This window comes from Corapipo altera, unplaced genomic scaffold (assembly GCF_003945725.1).
Source record: "Corapipo altera isolate COAL_440 unplaced genomic scaffold, ASM394572v1 114, whole genome shotgun sequence".
Lineage (NCBI taxonomy): Eukaryota > Metazoa > Chordata > Aves > Passeriformes > Pipridae > Corapipo > Corapipo altera.
The window spans coordinates 313,998-331,384 of NW_020885009.1; the positions used below are offsets into that span (position 1 = coordinate 313,998).

At 36.2% G+C, this 17,387-nt stretch overlaps 1 protein-coding gene across 2 annotated transcripts in view; it reads right to left on the reverse strand.

Moving 5' to 3' along the window:
• The window catches only part of SHANK2 (SH3 and multiple ankyrin repeat domains 2), a 324,085-nt gene that overhangs the window by 172,345 nt on the left and 134,353 nt on the right, over positions 1-17,387 (reverse strand). For both annotated transcript variants that reach the window (XM_027667371.1, XM_027667372.1), the window contains one exon: positions 14,497-14,610. In XM_027667371.1, coding sequence (XP_027523172.1) covers positions 14,497-14,610 — 114 coding nt within the window. The remainder of the gene's footprint in view (positions 1-14,496; positions 14,611-17,387) is intronic.

Genomic DNA, 17,387 nt, shown 5'->3' on the forward strand with positions numbered 1-17,387 from the left:
TAAAAGGAGAGCAAAGTCCCACAATCTCAGGTGTCATTGGAACCTTTTTTTCTTTTGAAGCATCAGTTTTGAGCCCGAAGGCAGTTAACAGATCATAATTTTTTTTAAAAGTAAAAATCTACACATCACACAATCTGGAGGTGCAAATATTACATATATCTTTATATATATAACTCTCTGTATCTATCTATCTATCTATCTATATATATATACACACACACATATAAAAAAAACATGATTAAAAAGTGGCAGCAGATGAAGAGAAACTATACTTTTTCATATTCAGCTTTTCTGTCCTCATAAAGCTTCAACAAAACAACTAGAAAGCCAGAACACAAACCACAAACGTTGTTTTTTAGAATAAAAAAGTCCCGTGAATCAAGAGTAAAAATATTAGGAAAATTTGTCTACAGGTTCCTTTACAATTAGACAGTATTTTTCAGGATGCCTTTTCCAGTTTGTCTCTTATAAATAACGTGACAACTTGAAATTCATCAAGAATTTTGGGAGAATGCCAAAACTATACATGCTTAATGACACCTTAACTAGTTTTTCAATATTGTTTTCATATAATACAGTCTAAGAAACTGGATACTGTTTTTAAAGGAAAATTCTTAATACCTTTTGATTCTAATGTAGCTTTTACATGCTGCCTTATTTGTTACCCAGGTCAATCTAGAAGAAAGATAATCAACTATTTATTAATTATTTTAAAATATTCAGTGGTATATCAGACCAAACCAGCAGGAAGATTGTCACACTGGAATAATTAGTTAATAAGAGATATTTTTCCTTTTTTGTTTAGACATATCTACATTAGGCGTCAATTTTACAGAAAAGTCAGGTTTGGTGCAGTTTTTAAAAAAACACAAATATGATAAATTTCTTACCTAATGGATCAGAACAGCTTTGCAAGAACTTTCTTAAGCATTTGGCTGATGCTTTAAAACCCATTAACTTAAGCATTTCCACTTAAATGTTCAATGTCATGTACAAATTGCAACATCCTCCAAAATAAGGCCAGGACTTTAAGAAATTCTAAAGGTTTATTTTTGAAGAATATTTATAACATATTTCAATTTCCCACATCTATCCACATGGTGAAACCTCACTGAACCCAGTTCAGCTACTACAGTGTAGCTCATATAAGTCATTAAAGTTCATCTTTACTATTTTATATTTTCAGAACTGAATGCTAAAATTTCTATCAAAATTAATACTTAAAAATATCTTGTTAGAGAGGAGCTTCTAATTAAATAATCAGTATCACCTGCACTTATTAGATAGCTAATAAGATATATGCTAATAACTCCTGGTTAATGAGGAAAAGAAATTCAGTAACATTTAACAGTTCTCTTTCCATACAAAGCATGATTAAACACAAATTTAGTTTCAAGGTTACTCAGAGTTTAGACACATCAGTATTTTAGAAACAATTTACACAGTGTTTTACACGCAAACCTAAAAATAATATATTTTTTTTTTCACAGGTTAGTAGCACTAATAAACATACAGTTAAATACACACACAAAACCAAAGGGAAGCTGGTACATTGAAATTTGTAGAACTAACAGCACTTGCAGCCACCTCAGCTATTTTGCTTCCCAAGTGTGTTTTTCCTTACTTATCAGGCATATAAACACTTCCCACCCCAAGCTACTGAGAGTCATGCAGCCCTTGTGGCAAGGTCTGGGACTGTGTGTACATGTACTACGAGGAGTCTGTCTTTTTTAGCAAAATTGCAATATGTTTTGGGGGAGTGGGGACCTGAGGACACCCACTCCTAAGAATAGCACCTCTACACTGTGAAAGCATCCTCAGTAGAGATGATCCAGAGAGAAAATGTGCACTGGGCTGTGCAGCAGGAATGGCATTATCCCACTGCTGGACTACCTCAAAACTGAGAAACAATAAAAAATGGGCATTACCTACTTTTTAACTGCAGAGCACTCATTCCCACCTTCCTATTTTTCTACAGACTCTACTGTTTTCCCCATTAAACAAAACATTTGCAAGAAAATGAAAATCTTCCTCTTCCATCTGTCCATCTGCTGCCCAGAGTACAGGTTAATTCCTCAGCTGCATACACCATGAAAATGGTGATTCATTTATAATCAAAGACTTAAAACAAATGAGTAAGAGTAATATAAGGATTTCAAGTGTCCATTTGAAAGCAAACTACACCCTTAAAATTTATTTTCTAAAAATGAAACAAAAATGAGAAAAGAACAAGCAAAACTTCATCTGATTTACCATTTTTCCTAACTAATTAGTAATTAAGAATTTTAATTTCCTTCAACTGCCTTGCAGTGCACCCTGCAAATACCTCATGCCCTGGCAAAACTCCTCCATCTAACTTAGCACTGGGCACTGCTACATTTCTAGAAGATTTTTAATTTTATTTTCTTACTTGTGTAAACAAATAAAAACAGAGAAAAAAATAGAAAGAATATGTGATTTTGTGTCCTGTGATCATGATGTCTGGATGGCTGGTAAGTGGTTCAAAATGGGTAAATAATTATAAAGTTTACATGTGTTGTGCCATAGGTTAAGAGCAAAAAAGGGAGGTCAGTGGTCTTCCATTTTTCCAAGAAAAGAGAAAAGCTCAGGAGAAGAAACTGAGAAAAACCTGAGCTGTGTGGTGGTCATGGGAACACAGAGAGGAAGAACCAGAACTGCCCCAGAGCTACAGATTATTAAAAATAAATTAATCCTTCTTTCACAGCCCTATATGGGACTATCTAAAGAGACAGAGTTTCAGTGTTTCAAATTAGACTAGATATTGAGATGATCAACAAAGATCCACAGCATCACAAGCCCCCTTTCCAGCCAAAGGAGTTCCTTAACTCCAGACTCACTGTTTCACTTTTTAGCCGGATTTTCCTTCTGTCTATGAACAGTTAACAGCCCATAGCTGGGATCACACCAGTACTTACCAGTAAACAGAGAAACTTGCAGGATCAAATTTCTCTTTCAATTTTCCCTTGCTCCTCTCCTCTGATTTTCTCCACGTTTTTCTTCCTGCAGCACTAATCAGTACCCTTATCTTTAATTTGCCCTTCTCTTTTCTTGGGTGAGATAGCAAAACTCACTATTTTATATTATACTTGCAACATCCTCTGATTTTTAAAAATAAACGAATTGTTGTTTTTTCTCACAGTCTTTTATTCACTGCATGTAACTGTATCCTATATTTGGATGATAATATCTTAGAAAAATAGATTTATGATTTTCATGAAAGAGCCTTGGACTTTCCTAATTATTTCCCCTCAGCCGGTGGCATAAGGCCTCAAAGTCTTATATAATATCAACCCAAAGGATAGGTTTTGCCTTGGTAAATGAAAGAAAAAGTATAATCTCCAGGGATTTACAGTCAGGAATAGAACTATTCTGTTTCTCTTTAAGTGTTGATTAACAAATGCTAATATAAAAAAAAAAAACCAGCCTTTTAACTTTCCTGAGAGACAAAATATTTATAACGGAAACAGTGGCTACAGTGCAAAATTTTGATTCTTAAGTTTCTTAAGTTTCTTCTCTTTAGAAATCTTTTATCATGAAGTTTAATCCTGAAGGCAAATAAAAAAGATGATGAAGACTCCTATTCTTTCTTCTGCTTTGATATGTTAAATTTGAATAGCAAAGGATTGAGTTGCATCCCTAAATCCATGGGGTGAGCTCCATGTTTACAGAACAGCCTTAGAATCTACCAACATTTCTTTTCATAAACCATAATGTTTTCCCTGTCAGTCCGAAGTGCAGCCACACAAAGCTTTGTGCCATGACAACTCCAGAGAACAAATAGGGAGAGGAGAAAAAAAATCGCAACTGGCAAAGAGAACACTGTTGAACAAAAAGTTTACACCCAAAAAAAGTATTCTATCGCCTGCAGTTTATTACTCCAGCAATTGTGTTGAACAGAGTGGAAGTGCTTTTCCTAACTCATATGATCCAACATTTTAACTACTCAGCTTTAGAGTGGTGAAGCTTTTAGAGGCTTCTTGTTAACTTTTGCTCCACAAACTGATTTTTTAAGGAACTTTTAGATAAATGAGACAAAGATAAGTTATATTTCATTTCCTTAAACTACTAATATGTTGTACAGGGTATCCAATATAATTACTTTTATGTTTTAAATGTCCCTCTGGACAGTGTTAAACTAATTCTTGATACATGCAAAAATAACTGTAAGCATGAACTAGAGACTCTGTAGCTTCATGTGATTGTTGCATAATTATATTTGAACTTTTGGCTACCAAAAAAAATCCAAACCAATACATTGAAGTCCTTTTGCTTGTAAATAATCCACAAAATTATCTTGACTTTTGCAGCCATGTTTCATGTTTGTGAATATAAATTTGTGAATATACGTTTGACTGAATTGAGGGTTAAGAAAGTTAATTGACATTTTCCTCTTGGAAAGCAAAACCAAAGTTTCAAGCTCAGTTACAAAGACAAACATGCTTTTGTAAATAAAGTAACCAAGCTTCATCACCGTTTAAAATTCGCTTTATTTGGTGAGTTCAGAATTAGAAACCTTTACTCAGGTCTGTCTATTTTACCTGAAGACAAATCTTCTACTTCTGACTTGAAAAATAAGAGTACCAGTATTGATGTAATGGTCTTTCACACAGCTAAATAAACACTGGGACACTGAAAGTCAGAGCAAGCAGAGCCCTGGCACAGAGAATTTCAAAGCTCAGTGCTGGAGGCACAACCCTTAAAACCATCACCACAATCTGCTGCAGCCACGCTGAGCAACCCCTTCTGAAAGTGGCAGATATCTGAAAACAAGGCATCTGGAGACACAAAGCAGCAGAAATGGCAGGGAAGGAGAGGGGGTGAGAACCCTCATAGAAAAAGGTCTCTCTGAAAGCTCTGTGACCATATTGAAGCCCACCTGAGTTACTGGCCAGGTCTGGGGCTTCCTACCTAGAGCTGATTGAGGCGAAGATGAAACTTCAGAGGGAAAATTATCTTCATTTAGAGAAATTACACTTTAAAACCCTAAACTTGCTAGTCTGGGTTAATAGTTCACCAGGCAAGGTGAGACCCCAGATTTTCCCTTTGATATTGATCTGATAACAAAATTAGTTGAGCTTTCTAGCAAGGGAGGGATTTCACTTGCATGGCACTACAGAATAAAATCATTAAGTGATATGTAATGTAATAACTCATTGGGATTTTTAATGAATCAAATTAACACACTGGCTTTCATGCTGCTTTTACTACAATCAGTCACTGGCATCAAGTAGCACAACCTGGTCTAGTGGAAGGTGTCCCTGCCCAGATGATCTGTAAGGTTCCTTCGAATCCAAACCATTCTAGGATTTTATGATTATCAAGTCATTTTCTCACCATCAGGTATTGGCAGATCTTTTAGCAAGCTGGAAAAAGCCCCTTTCCATTCTCTTTTGCAGCAGGCAGGTAAGGAAGCAAAAGGCAGTGCCATAATTTAAGAACAGAGTATCGATTATCTGACAGCTGCTCTATCTAGGTGATCATTTTCCTGATCACCTCCAGCACTGCCATTACTGTAAGTAGATGCTCTATCATATTCCTTAAATTAATAAGAATTTGATCTCAAATAACTGGGGAGTGTTTCAAAGAGTTTTCAGCCTCTGTTGTCAGTTTTTTTATCTGAGCCATTAAAAATCAGAAGGGAAAAAAAACCCAATGTGTCATTTAGTACAGAAGAAAAAGATGACTTATCAACACTTTTGGAAAATAGATCTAAGGCTTGCCTTGCTTTTTGTCAGCCATTTTAAGGAAAAAAGTGCTAAATGAAATTATTTTAATGAAAAATGGCATTTTATTTAATCCTGATAGATACCTGGAATGATTTTACCAGAAGTTGTGTTCTGATATAAATAATATTTGCACAGGTGAATCAGAGAATCCTGACAAAACAGAATTTCAGGAAGAAAATGGATGTAAAATAAAAAAATCTAATACCTATGGCTACTGTCATTTAAGGTATTTAGAGAAAGAACAAAGATCAAGTATAGTTGATCATAGCTTCATAAGATATTAATAACTATCTCTAATTAAAAAAACAAACAAAACTATCAGTATAAGGAAGAGATATTAATATTAAAATATATATTCTTTATCAAATTTGAAATGCTCCAAAATTCCAGAAGGTGAGAGGTAAGGTGTTTTGCCTATTAGCAATCACTGAGATCTGCCAAATTTGTTAAAATTCAACTAATTTGACCCAGATTTGGATGGCCGGAAAAAACTCCATGTTATATGTGTATTTTCCAAAAGAACAATTAGGAATCAAAAATTAAGTATTATCTCTAGATTTTTAGCAGATTGTCTAACAGGGCTGCTCAAATTCTGCCACAAGATGAAGTATTCTCTCTTAAAACAATAATTGGACTTAAATTCCCCAAGAGACTTTATCACTATAAATAATTCACTTTATAACTTTAACTTTGTCATACTTATAAAGTAATTTGTGACATGAGACATTTTTGATGTCAACATATTGCCTTTAAAATGTTAGATGGACTATGATTTTGAACAGAAAATGTGAACACATCACTGGAAGGCACTAACATAGTATGTCCATTCTTTTTGAGACATTCCTCAGAGTTTGCATTTCTTTTATCCTCTATGGTTTGACAGATAATTTCTTGAGGAAAAAAGAGTCAGAAAAGGAAAACCACGACACCTGCACGTCCGATTTCACACCTCAGCAATCCCAGATGCGCCGGAAATGTTGAGTTTCCTAACATGTAACTTCCATTTTATATTGCTGAGCAATTTATTTTTAGCCTATTTTAATGCTGGAGAGAATTGTGCTGCTCCTTTGCAGCTGATTAGAGTTATTCCTAAGTGATTCTTGGCAGGTATGGAAATTAGAGTGAAAGAGATGAAGTACATGTCAGCTGAGGAGCCAGATAGTAAAATATTATGAATTAAAAATTACTTATCCAGAGATAGGGATGCAGACAGGCTTACATCCTGTACAAGCTCTAGACCTAGGTTTGCTTTATGGTTTTTTTTTTCTTTTGAATAATTTTTTTATGTTTTGGTTTTGTGCTGTTCTTAAAATTTGGATAAATAATGAATGTATTACCGTAGAATCCTTTTTTTTTTTACTTTTTCTTCAAACTAGATTCATATCATTAGCAAATGAAAGTCACTATCATTTGAGAAATGAGTTGGCAGACTCAGTGTTTCATTTCTAACAAATACTTCTATCGTAGTAAGAAAATACTACTGCATCTTGATCATAATGGAAGGCCTTTCAGGGCACAACAAGCATCAGCAGGTTATGTAGGAAAATAACTCCATCCCATAGCCATCCTGCAGATAAAAACAGCTCTCCAGTTACCTCTGCCTCCCAATTCCCGTTATTATTGAGGGATGATTCATTTCCAAGCCTTTGCCCAAACTGCTGTTTATCATTACTGAGAACACAAATGCTTTGTGCAGCAAAACTAAAGTGCAGAAACTTGCTGAGGTTCATTCTTTGAATTTCCATCACTTGAGACAAAAAGTGGAGTTGATTTACATCCTCAGCTACAGGGAGTTGTCAGAATTAGTTGAATATTACTGCACCAAGCTCCTGTGTCAGCTGGGTTCTGTGGGTTGGCTTGCCAGCACCTCAGACCTCTGCACTGATTTTTTTTGTTCCACTATAAAGCAGGTTTCCAACAGTTTGATGGAAGGGAATGCAAAAATATGGTGTATGCCATATTCCTGATCTTTCTAAACCATAAATCAGAGTACAGAATATCTTTATGGATGATCCCTATGCTGAGGTTTGTCACTTATCTCCTTTTTTTTAATGACAAATTTGTGGTTGGTTGTGCAAAATATAGAAACAAGGCAGAAAAGAGTATTTCAGAGGTCAGAGGTGTGGAAAGCATCCTTCAAGGCAGTCAGACCTTCTGAATACCTGTCAGTTTGGGCTCCGGATACCAGGATTTGTTAGCTGGACAATGTTCCTCCAGCAGGTGTGGATAAACTTCCCTAAACACATCAGCATGACTGCAGATCCCAGATTTAGGACCCTGACTGGGATTACAAAGACATAACATTATGAAGGTATAATATTAATCTCTTGAGTTTTCAATCCATTTGAAATGCCTGATTTTGTATCTACATCACAGCACACTTTTTCAGTGATAACCTCACCTACACGTGAGGCAATCTTGTCCTTTCAATTTGATTTTAAACTGGGTTTATATTCTTTTTGTTATTTTAAGTCCAGCACTGTTGAGTCAGAACATATTTCCAAGCTATCAGACTCTTTACATGAGAATGTTTGTGATTACCTTTCCCAAATATAAATTCCTTTTATACTTTCTCCATTTAGTCCTTCCAGCTGTGGTAATATTTTGTCTTTAACTGCTGCTGTTCACACCAAACACTTTAAGCTGCACAATAATTTTGTCACAGGTACACAAGCATCTTCTATTCAAGGTGAAACTATGTGGAAGGAACATTTATCAAAACTTATTATCAAAAACCTTGAGGTGCTCATCTGGTCAGGCTCTTCTGCCTTGTTGAAACCTTCTTCCTTTTAGCGGTTTTCAAAGTTGTTTAGTTTATAGAATTTTTCAGAGTTCTAATATTTTCCACAGTGCTTCTATCCATTCTTACAGTTGTCTTTCTAGTTAAAAACTACCCAGAACTAATCCTAACAAATGAGGAAGAAGTTGTTTAAAGAAGATTTTGTTGCTTTGGATCATTTCTAAAAGGTATCATTCCTCTAAAGGGAAGAGGCTGGATGGAAAGATCTTTTGCTTTCTCTTTTTCCTCTTCCACTGCTGAACTTAACACAGAGTCAGAGAATCAATCGTATGTGATTAGGCAGTGGGTTTAAATCTATTATGTCCAGATAGCAAATTTGGTAAACCAAGAATCCTGTACTGCTAGGAGAGCTACAACTCACAAATTCCAGATTTACAGGAGCTCTGGAACTAACAGGACTTCCAGACATTCCACTTCCATTCCACACTGGCATGCAATGGGGTGCGCACACACACACACACACACACAGAGAGGCCATATTTCTGTGGGACGCTCTGGTGTTTATCTGCCTCATGGAGTACACTCAGGAATGACACTGCTTTGGAATATACCTACCACATCACTACTCTGAGATGTTTAAAAATGCAGAAAAAAAAGAACACCAAAATTTAATTTTCTAGCCCCCATCCTTCCTATGAAAGATGAAACAGCCCATTTGACATTAACAATCAGCTACATAAGAGCGTAAACTGAGGAAAATGTGTGTTTTAGAAATTCAAGCAGCTGAAATACGTCCATAGGGGCCACAGCCAAGGCTGCAACTCTTGTGCTCTGGTCTGTAACCATCTATCCTGTTTCACTGTTTGTCCCTGTCACATCCTGTGTCCCTGGCCCAACTTCCTCTCAAGCCAGCTATTCTTCTCCGAAACAGTACACAGATATGTTTCATGGAGTAAAAATATTTGTGACTGTTCCAAAAGGTAGCATGGAGAAAGCAGCTTTGACATGGCAAGGGGAAGAAAACCTGCAGATCCAACATGTGCCAAGCCCCTTGTCCACAGAGGAAAAAGCAGCTCCCAGTGGTCAGTACTGATGTCAGCTCTGAAATTCCCAGTAAAGCAACTTTCTTTCTTTCAGGAACACAAATCAATATTCAAGCAGCCTGGCTGACTAGATTGCCTGGGAAGGTGCTGTGCTAATTATAAAAAGGGGATGGTGGAAATGAGGAATAAATCTGTTTTTACTGAATGCATAAGGTGTTAAAAACTCAGAATGTGGAACACAGGAAATTCTGTACTTCAGAAATCGTGTAGCAAAAGATGCATTTTATTTATACAGTTCGGGCTTGTTTGGTAAATCCTAGAATCTAGAGGGAATGTTGGATAAGGAATGCTGCAATTTCTGCTTATAACATCTGTGTATAGCTACATATGTAAAAAGAAATGGCCAAGGCAACTATGGTATTACTGGATAATCCGTGATTATATTTTCAAGTTGCTGGAAACTCAGGAGTAAGTGACACCAAACATTTAAGCACAGACACTGTGTTCAAGAATGGACAGGACGTGGCATTTAGTACTATGGTCTGGTGGTCAAGGTGGTGATCAGTCAAAGGCTGGTCTTGATCTCAGAGGTCTTTTCCAACCTAAATGATTCTGAGGCATTTTGAAAGAGAAATCCCAGTTTAGTGTGTGCTGGGAGCACCAGTGACACTAGAGGTCAGCACGGGAGCATCTACATTTGCATTTTAGGCTGGGTGACGAATGTGCTCTGCAAGTGCTACCGCTGCTGCAGCCCCCAGGACTCAGACACCTCAGAGTTTGGACTTGGATTCTTTCATGGAAAAATGGGTTCTTGAACGGCTGTTAATGGTCAATCGAGCCACATGCCTGGATTAGATTTAGTCTGAACTAAACTCCCAGGACTCCTATAGCTACTGCAACTGCTAATAAGGTGTATCCCAAGGCCATCTGGTAGAGGAATGCACAGAGGAGGCTAAGGAATGAAAAGTCATCCTAGGACAATATTAAAAATGAGGCTGGAACTCAAGGAAAAGTGTACTGAGGAGCCCAAGAGTTGAAAGACAGCAAGAATTACTCAGACATATTGAGCCTGCCTTCATTTCAGTAGCATTTGTGAAATCTAAGAGTTCTCCAGGCACATTAGGGAGGAAGGAATAATAAATGATAAAGTCAGACTGCAGTTAAAGATAACTCTTTACTTGAAAATGAATGCCTCACTTCAGTTATGAGCAATCAGATAACCTATAGCTCTGAATTCTGAAGGACATGGAGCATAAAATCACAAGTCTAACAGAGAACATTTTTGTAGTAAGTCTCTGAAGTTGCAGTAATACCCTCTGACGGAAGAAAAGTAAAGGAAACATCTACATTCAGGCAGGAGAAACTTTTTTTCAATTTTAGCAGAACATTTTAGTAAAAAAAGCACAAATAGTATGTTTTCACATATTTAGGAATACAAAGACATTTAAGGATGAAATTGGTTCATTACTGAATAACAGGAAAACTGTCAATGTAGAAAGAGTAAATATGTAACATTTGTATTCTGTGTTTGTGCAGGGAAAGAGCAAGATGTTGTACCAATCTCATCTGAAGGAACACTCTCATTTGAAGATAATTCTGGAAAATGTTAAAAACGCTTTTTAAAATGAGATAGTACAAAGGTTTTGTGTGTCGGGATTTTTTTTAAAGCAGGCAAAAGAATTTAGCAGATCACGATAACAATTTTCTTTGTTGTTGTTCTTTTTCCATTAGATCTCAAAATGTCAAGGGAACTTCTTCAAACTGGAAGGCAGCAGGTCCTGTGCTGGTGCTGTTAAATGGCAAATGAGACAACCTGGGTAATTAGAAGCTCATAAGCCTGGCATTAATCCTAGGAAAATAACAGAATAATTCCTACAAGACTAAAATAATGAAGGATTAAAGAAGGGAAATAGAATTAATACCAGTCCGTATGACTTTTTTTTTTTTGAAAAGAGAACCTGCCAAGCTGGTATGGTACCTTGGAAGAGAGGGACAGGAATCAGGTGCTGTTCTGTACTTCCCACTTCCAGACAACAGCTGGGATGGCAATAAAGTTCCCTAAAAACTGAACTTTTCTTAGAAGTGAGACTATACATCAGCATGACAAGAAACACCTGCCCACCAGTTTTACTGGGCATGTAGTGTTTAATTGTGGTTTGTTTTTTTCCAAGAACTATTCCTCTCTCTTTCATTCATGGCATGCACATGACAAGCTGCTATTAAACACTATTGTTCTAACTTAATAGCAAAAGGAAGCTGCTGGAAGAAATGTTCCTAAATCTCATTTATGGGAAAGAACCATTACTGTGGGGCTGGTCTGAAAAAGGCTGAGTTTGAGCTTCATTTCCTCCACATTGAAATTATCTACTTTCAAAATCATTACCATAAGAAGTTCTGCTGCTTTGCAAAGCCCACGATGCAAATTCTTGCAACTGGCACAAGTTTGTGATGTTTCTCAGCTGATGTTCTTTCAGCCATCCCAGTAGACCTAATTTAATTTCTAATCATTTCCCCACGCTTAACACATTTTTCTAAATTACTTTTGCATTTGTACTCAGAGGGAGTACTGGCTGATTTTTGCTTGTGAAGCTTTCCTCTTTCATTCCCATTGTTTCCTATGCAAAGGGGATGCAGCAAACTGCACAGAGCAATCCTGTCATCAGCTGCTTTCACTCCATGCCGTATTTCAATAATAATATGGCATATACTGTGCATTTCACAGATTTCATAATCCCAGTTCCAACCTGTATCACATTACACAGAGGAGCACTGAACCTCATTCTGGGTGCAGGACAGGGAGAGCCCAGCAAAATATGGGAGCACACAAGTTCACAGTGTCCATTTTGTGCCCATTTAATTATATTTTCATCTTTTTTAGAGTAAAAGAATGGTGTATTTAAATCCTTAGCCATTATAATTCACACTGTACCATAAGCAAATAGGAAAACAATCAGAAGGTATGAAATAGTTAGAAATTACTCTGGTGTTCTGCCAGACACGTGGCATAAGTTTTCATAATTTCACCTCTGAAAATCTGTAAGATTTTTCTGTTTATATTATTTTATTGCTTCCAACTTTGGTAATCCTTTTGTTATTCTTGTGAAAATTTTTAATTTTCGTTCTCCTTCAAATGATCAAAGAAATTTTTGCTCAAAACCAATCATGTCATATTTTAAAGCAATTGTGTCACAGACTGAATTTACTTCCTGAAGTACTTCTCAGAAAGATCTTTAAGGATTTGTGACAGGTGTGGTTATCTTCTCTTCAAAACCACTAAAAAGATGCAAAATTTCTTTCATATTTTAGAACATCACTTAATGCCCTCCCCAGAATTTTCTTCTGATTTGGAAACATGTGCACAGCTCAAGTTCAATGCAGAGTTGTCATGACAGACTTAAGAGAGGTGTTTTTGATGACTTATTCATATAAAGCACATCTTTCTGAAGTCTTTCCACCAAGTGGTTTTATTGAAGGACCTTTAGAACACCTTACAGGTGGCTTCTCACCAGCTCATGTTGCACTGACTGAATTCACTGGTCTTCCAACTAATGAAATCACACTAAAATTGCAAATTGTGTTCCCCTTTTTACACCTTATTTTGAAAACTGCACTGCTCCTAAACTGACCAATTCCAACCTCAATACTCCTCCTGCTTAATATACTTCCATCCTTAAATTTTATGTTCTCAAACCCTTAGAAGAGCTACATAACTGTTCTCCCTCTGTTCTCAGAGTCTAACTCCATTCTCTCCAAATATTACATCTGGTTTTGCCTCCTCCTCTTTTCCTCTCTCAAAAGGGAAATAGAAAACAAAGCATAACCTTCTCACACAGTGTTTAGTTATCTAGAGCAGTGTCCCTAATGTCTTGCTCCCTCATTCTTTTCAAGTTTTCATATTCCAAAAGCTAACTTTTTGCCTCCTCTTCTGCTCATCCCTCAAATTCATATTCCATCTTACCACAGCTTCCATTAAAACAATGAAATTAAAAGACCTCTCAAATATTATAAATATTTCCTAATCCTTACTACTCTGGGACCTTGCCCAGTGCATTCTGTTCCATACTATCACATTTATACAGTCACTATAGATATATACATAAAGAAAATTATACCTTGTGGTTTATAATGACATGCATTAAAAAGCCCCATTTGCAAATGAATGATATGATGCATAAATTTCAGTGTATCATCTGTGCAATGCCAAAACTTCTTAATCAATACAACAGAGATCTAAAGCACGTCAACAGTTGATTTAAAACTGCATCCACTCCTGAAGAACGTTAATTATATTCTCAGAGCTCATCTATAATGAGCTTTTAATTAGAGAGGATGTCCTCACATCTTAATTCTTAGAAGCAAAGAAATGATGAGATGGGAGGTAATTCTTAAAATAACATGCTTTAATGTAGATTTCTTTTTCTTTTATTATACCAGAACTATAAAGACTGCTTGGTTAAAGTCACTTGTGGCAACACACGTGTATGAGAAAGGAGGATTCTATTTCCTTTGTCATCAGTAAGGATGTATATGAGACATCCCTCTAATGGATGCCTCCTCTAAAATTTAGGAAAAGGCATACAGAAGGATCTTTACTGCTATGAAGAGCTAAATGAGTATTTCACATTGGGAGATGAGTGGCCAGTTTTTCTTCCATTATTTAACTGCCTAATTAGCCACCCTCCCATATTTTAGGAAAATGATACACAGCAAAATCCTTTAAAAAATGTCTACACTCAGTTCTGTGTAAAAGCTTTTGCAGTGCTACCCAGTGTAGTCCCTCAGAAGAAAGTCTGATTGCTTGAACAGTAAAATCTGCTTGATAAATTCACCTTTAGTTTTCAATTCAGCAGCTCAGCTTTATTCAACTTTCCCAGTATTTCATAAACACTCTGCTGTACAACACAATGCTGGGACAGACACATGGCATTTGCCATGTCAGGAGTCAACAGGAACTTGATCTGATTACCTGCTTTGCTTTCATTGGGTTTGCACTGAACTTCTTCAACGCATTCTGCAGGAAACCAGCCAATATGTCCCCGGGTGCTGCCTTCCCAGAATCCACCTTCTCCAATGCTTAGAACTAAACAGAAAGAGACACAAGGAGCATTAAACTTTACCTTCTCCCATAAATGCAAGATTAGATACATAGCACATTCAATAATAACTGAACATCATGTTGGTAAAAGCCAATGTGCAATAACTCCAATGCTGGTACTCCCAAAAAGGGCACAGAATAACCTTTAAATGTGACTCTCCCTGGTCTGCTTTTGTAACCTCTTCCCAAATTCGTTTTTTTCACAAGTTTCATTGGCCCTCACACAATTCTTTCAGTTTTCAGTTTTCTCCAGGATAAATGCATGGTTATACCACAACCAAAAAATGTTGTCTTGCCTGTTCAAATGAAGCCGAAGTGCTGAACTCATTGTAAAACTGAATTCATGTTGAAATGGATTTTAATAATACATATTCTGATATTCTATATTTTTCCCACCTTCTAAGGAAACATGCTATTTTATTAAGTGGGCAGCTCCAGAGATTGGCAATGTCAAGTAATATGATTTAAGGGTTTGAGCATACAGCAAACACATGAACCTCCCACAGATGAGATACACAAGGTAGATGCCTTTTGAAACATTTCAATGATTTTTCTCAATAGAAGATCATGACAAGATGGAGGAGAAGGATTTACCAACATGAGAAAAAGCTTTATGCCGTAGTTCTAATTATCTTGATATTAATTCTAGACTCAACAAGGATTGTGACAAAAGCCTGCAGAACAACAAGGCATGTTTTTACTGATAAGCAATTGGAGGTGAATTGTGGTAATGAAAGGACTCTAAATACTTGCTAGGTATTATTTTTAAACTAATATTACAGAAGTTCCTACGAACCACTGTATGTTTACTATATACTAGAAGAATATATATGCACTATTAAAAAGATACTATACATTAATATTGATAAAAGGTAATATCATCAACAAAAACATATTATTAGGTCCTCAGAGCACATCTATACAAAACATAGTGTTGGGTGGAGAGGTCCCTGAGCTCGTGGAAACTGAGGCAGCCCAGTTCCATCCGCTGAGTGCCAGCTAAGCCCAAACTACTCCTGCTGAAAATCAAGGCTAATGAGCCCAAGTACATCTTTGCTAACGTGTGCACATGGTTTCCAAGACCTGGAATAATGTCTCTGCAGGGTATTTCAGTACAGGAGGGGTAATTAACCTGATCAGAGCTACTTTGATAATCTCCAACATCAGCACTTTTTGCACTGTTAAAATACACCAGGCTTTAAAATCCTGGTCCCTGCCTGACTGTGATTGAACTCGGCAACAGTGGAACTGCTGTGACTCAGTGGCATTGAGTCTGAACTTGATTTGCACTATTCCAGAGAAAGATGAAAATCAAATCAGTGGTAGCCCAACAAAAAACAGTAAAAAAACATTATGGTAATATTAAAAAGACGGTAAGAAATCTGGTTCGAGACACCAGAATCTCTAAAGATGCATTTGAAAGTAAATGTTTACCAGGTTTCTTTCATCAATGTAATCCTAAACAATTTGGTGTGTTACTTACAGAGCACAGACATCTATTAACATGAATATTTGACAGCAAAATATTTATAAATATGTCAGTTCTAAGCCTCTTAATGTAGTGTATTCCAAGAGACAGATTTCATGAAATGCACATTTACACACCACTCTCAATAAGAAGTCCCAGGAAACATCCTTTAAGAAAAAATCCTACACCTCGATAGGTCCCAAATGCAATTTTTGGAACACTTTTCTGACATATATGAGGAAACCTATAACTACCCAGGGAGTTATGGGATAATGGGGGAGGGCACAAACCTTGGATGATTCCAACAACTCTACACTGAATATTATGCTGAATAAAAAAATTTTAGCAAGACTTTTTTTTGTTTGTTTCCGTAACACCTGTAGATATTGTTAAGAAAAGCAGAAAATATTTCAACTCTACACTTAAATGCAAGCAAAAATGAAGAAACCACATGTTCTTTAACTGTGTTAATAAAATAAATAATATGTATATAAAATATTAATAAACACTAATTATTTAGGGATTTATTGTTTATTTTAATAAAAATATGTTATGGGGCATAATTAATGAAAAATATGTTGATCTAGTTCTTAAAAATGTTTAAAACCTCTGCATATCAACACACATAGTCAATCTGATAATTCAGTGTCACATAAAACAGAAGCCTGATCATTCATACAATATATATCCAAAAAACATGGAATAGTCAGCAGTTTCCAATACATTTTTAACAATGTAACCTCCTTTTACGGAAGAATGCACTTCTTATATATGACATAAGGAACTAGGAAAATTTAATAACCTATATATATATATGGAATTATGGTAGGATCCTACTGTATACACTGATTTAACTTCAAGTTGTAAAAGAGAGCATAGGACTCCAGCCAAAAGAAATATAAAAATGTTAGACAGTAAAAGATTCCTACTGTCAGTAATTAGCTTTTTTCTTTTTTTTTTTTTTTTTGAGGGGAGTTTTCAGCACTGAATCTCAGTCCCGATTTCATCCCACAAATTAGGAAGATGATCAGAGCAGAACTGAGAGACTGAGGCAGATTACCCTAATTTGGTATTTTATTAATCTGTCAGATTTGCTATTTTGATGCTCCAAATGACATGGATATTCCCATCTCTAAAACCAGAAATGTACTGTGAGGAGGAAGTTGGTTATTTCACACACATGGAGTAATTCCATTTGTTATTGGTAGTAGCATCTGATCTAAATCAACACAGGAGAAGAAATTTGCTTTTTAAGTCTATCTGGGAGTGAGTGCAAGGCAAAAAGTGATCACTC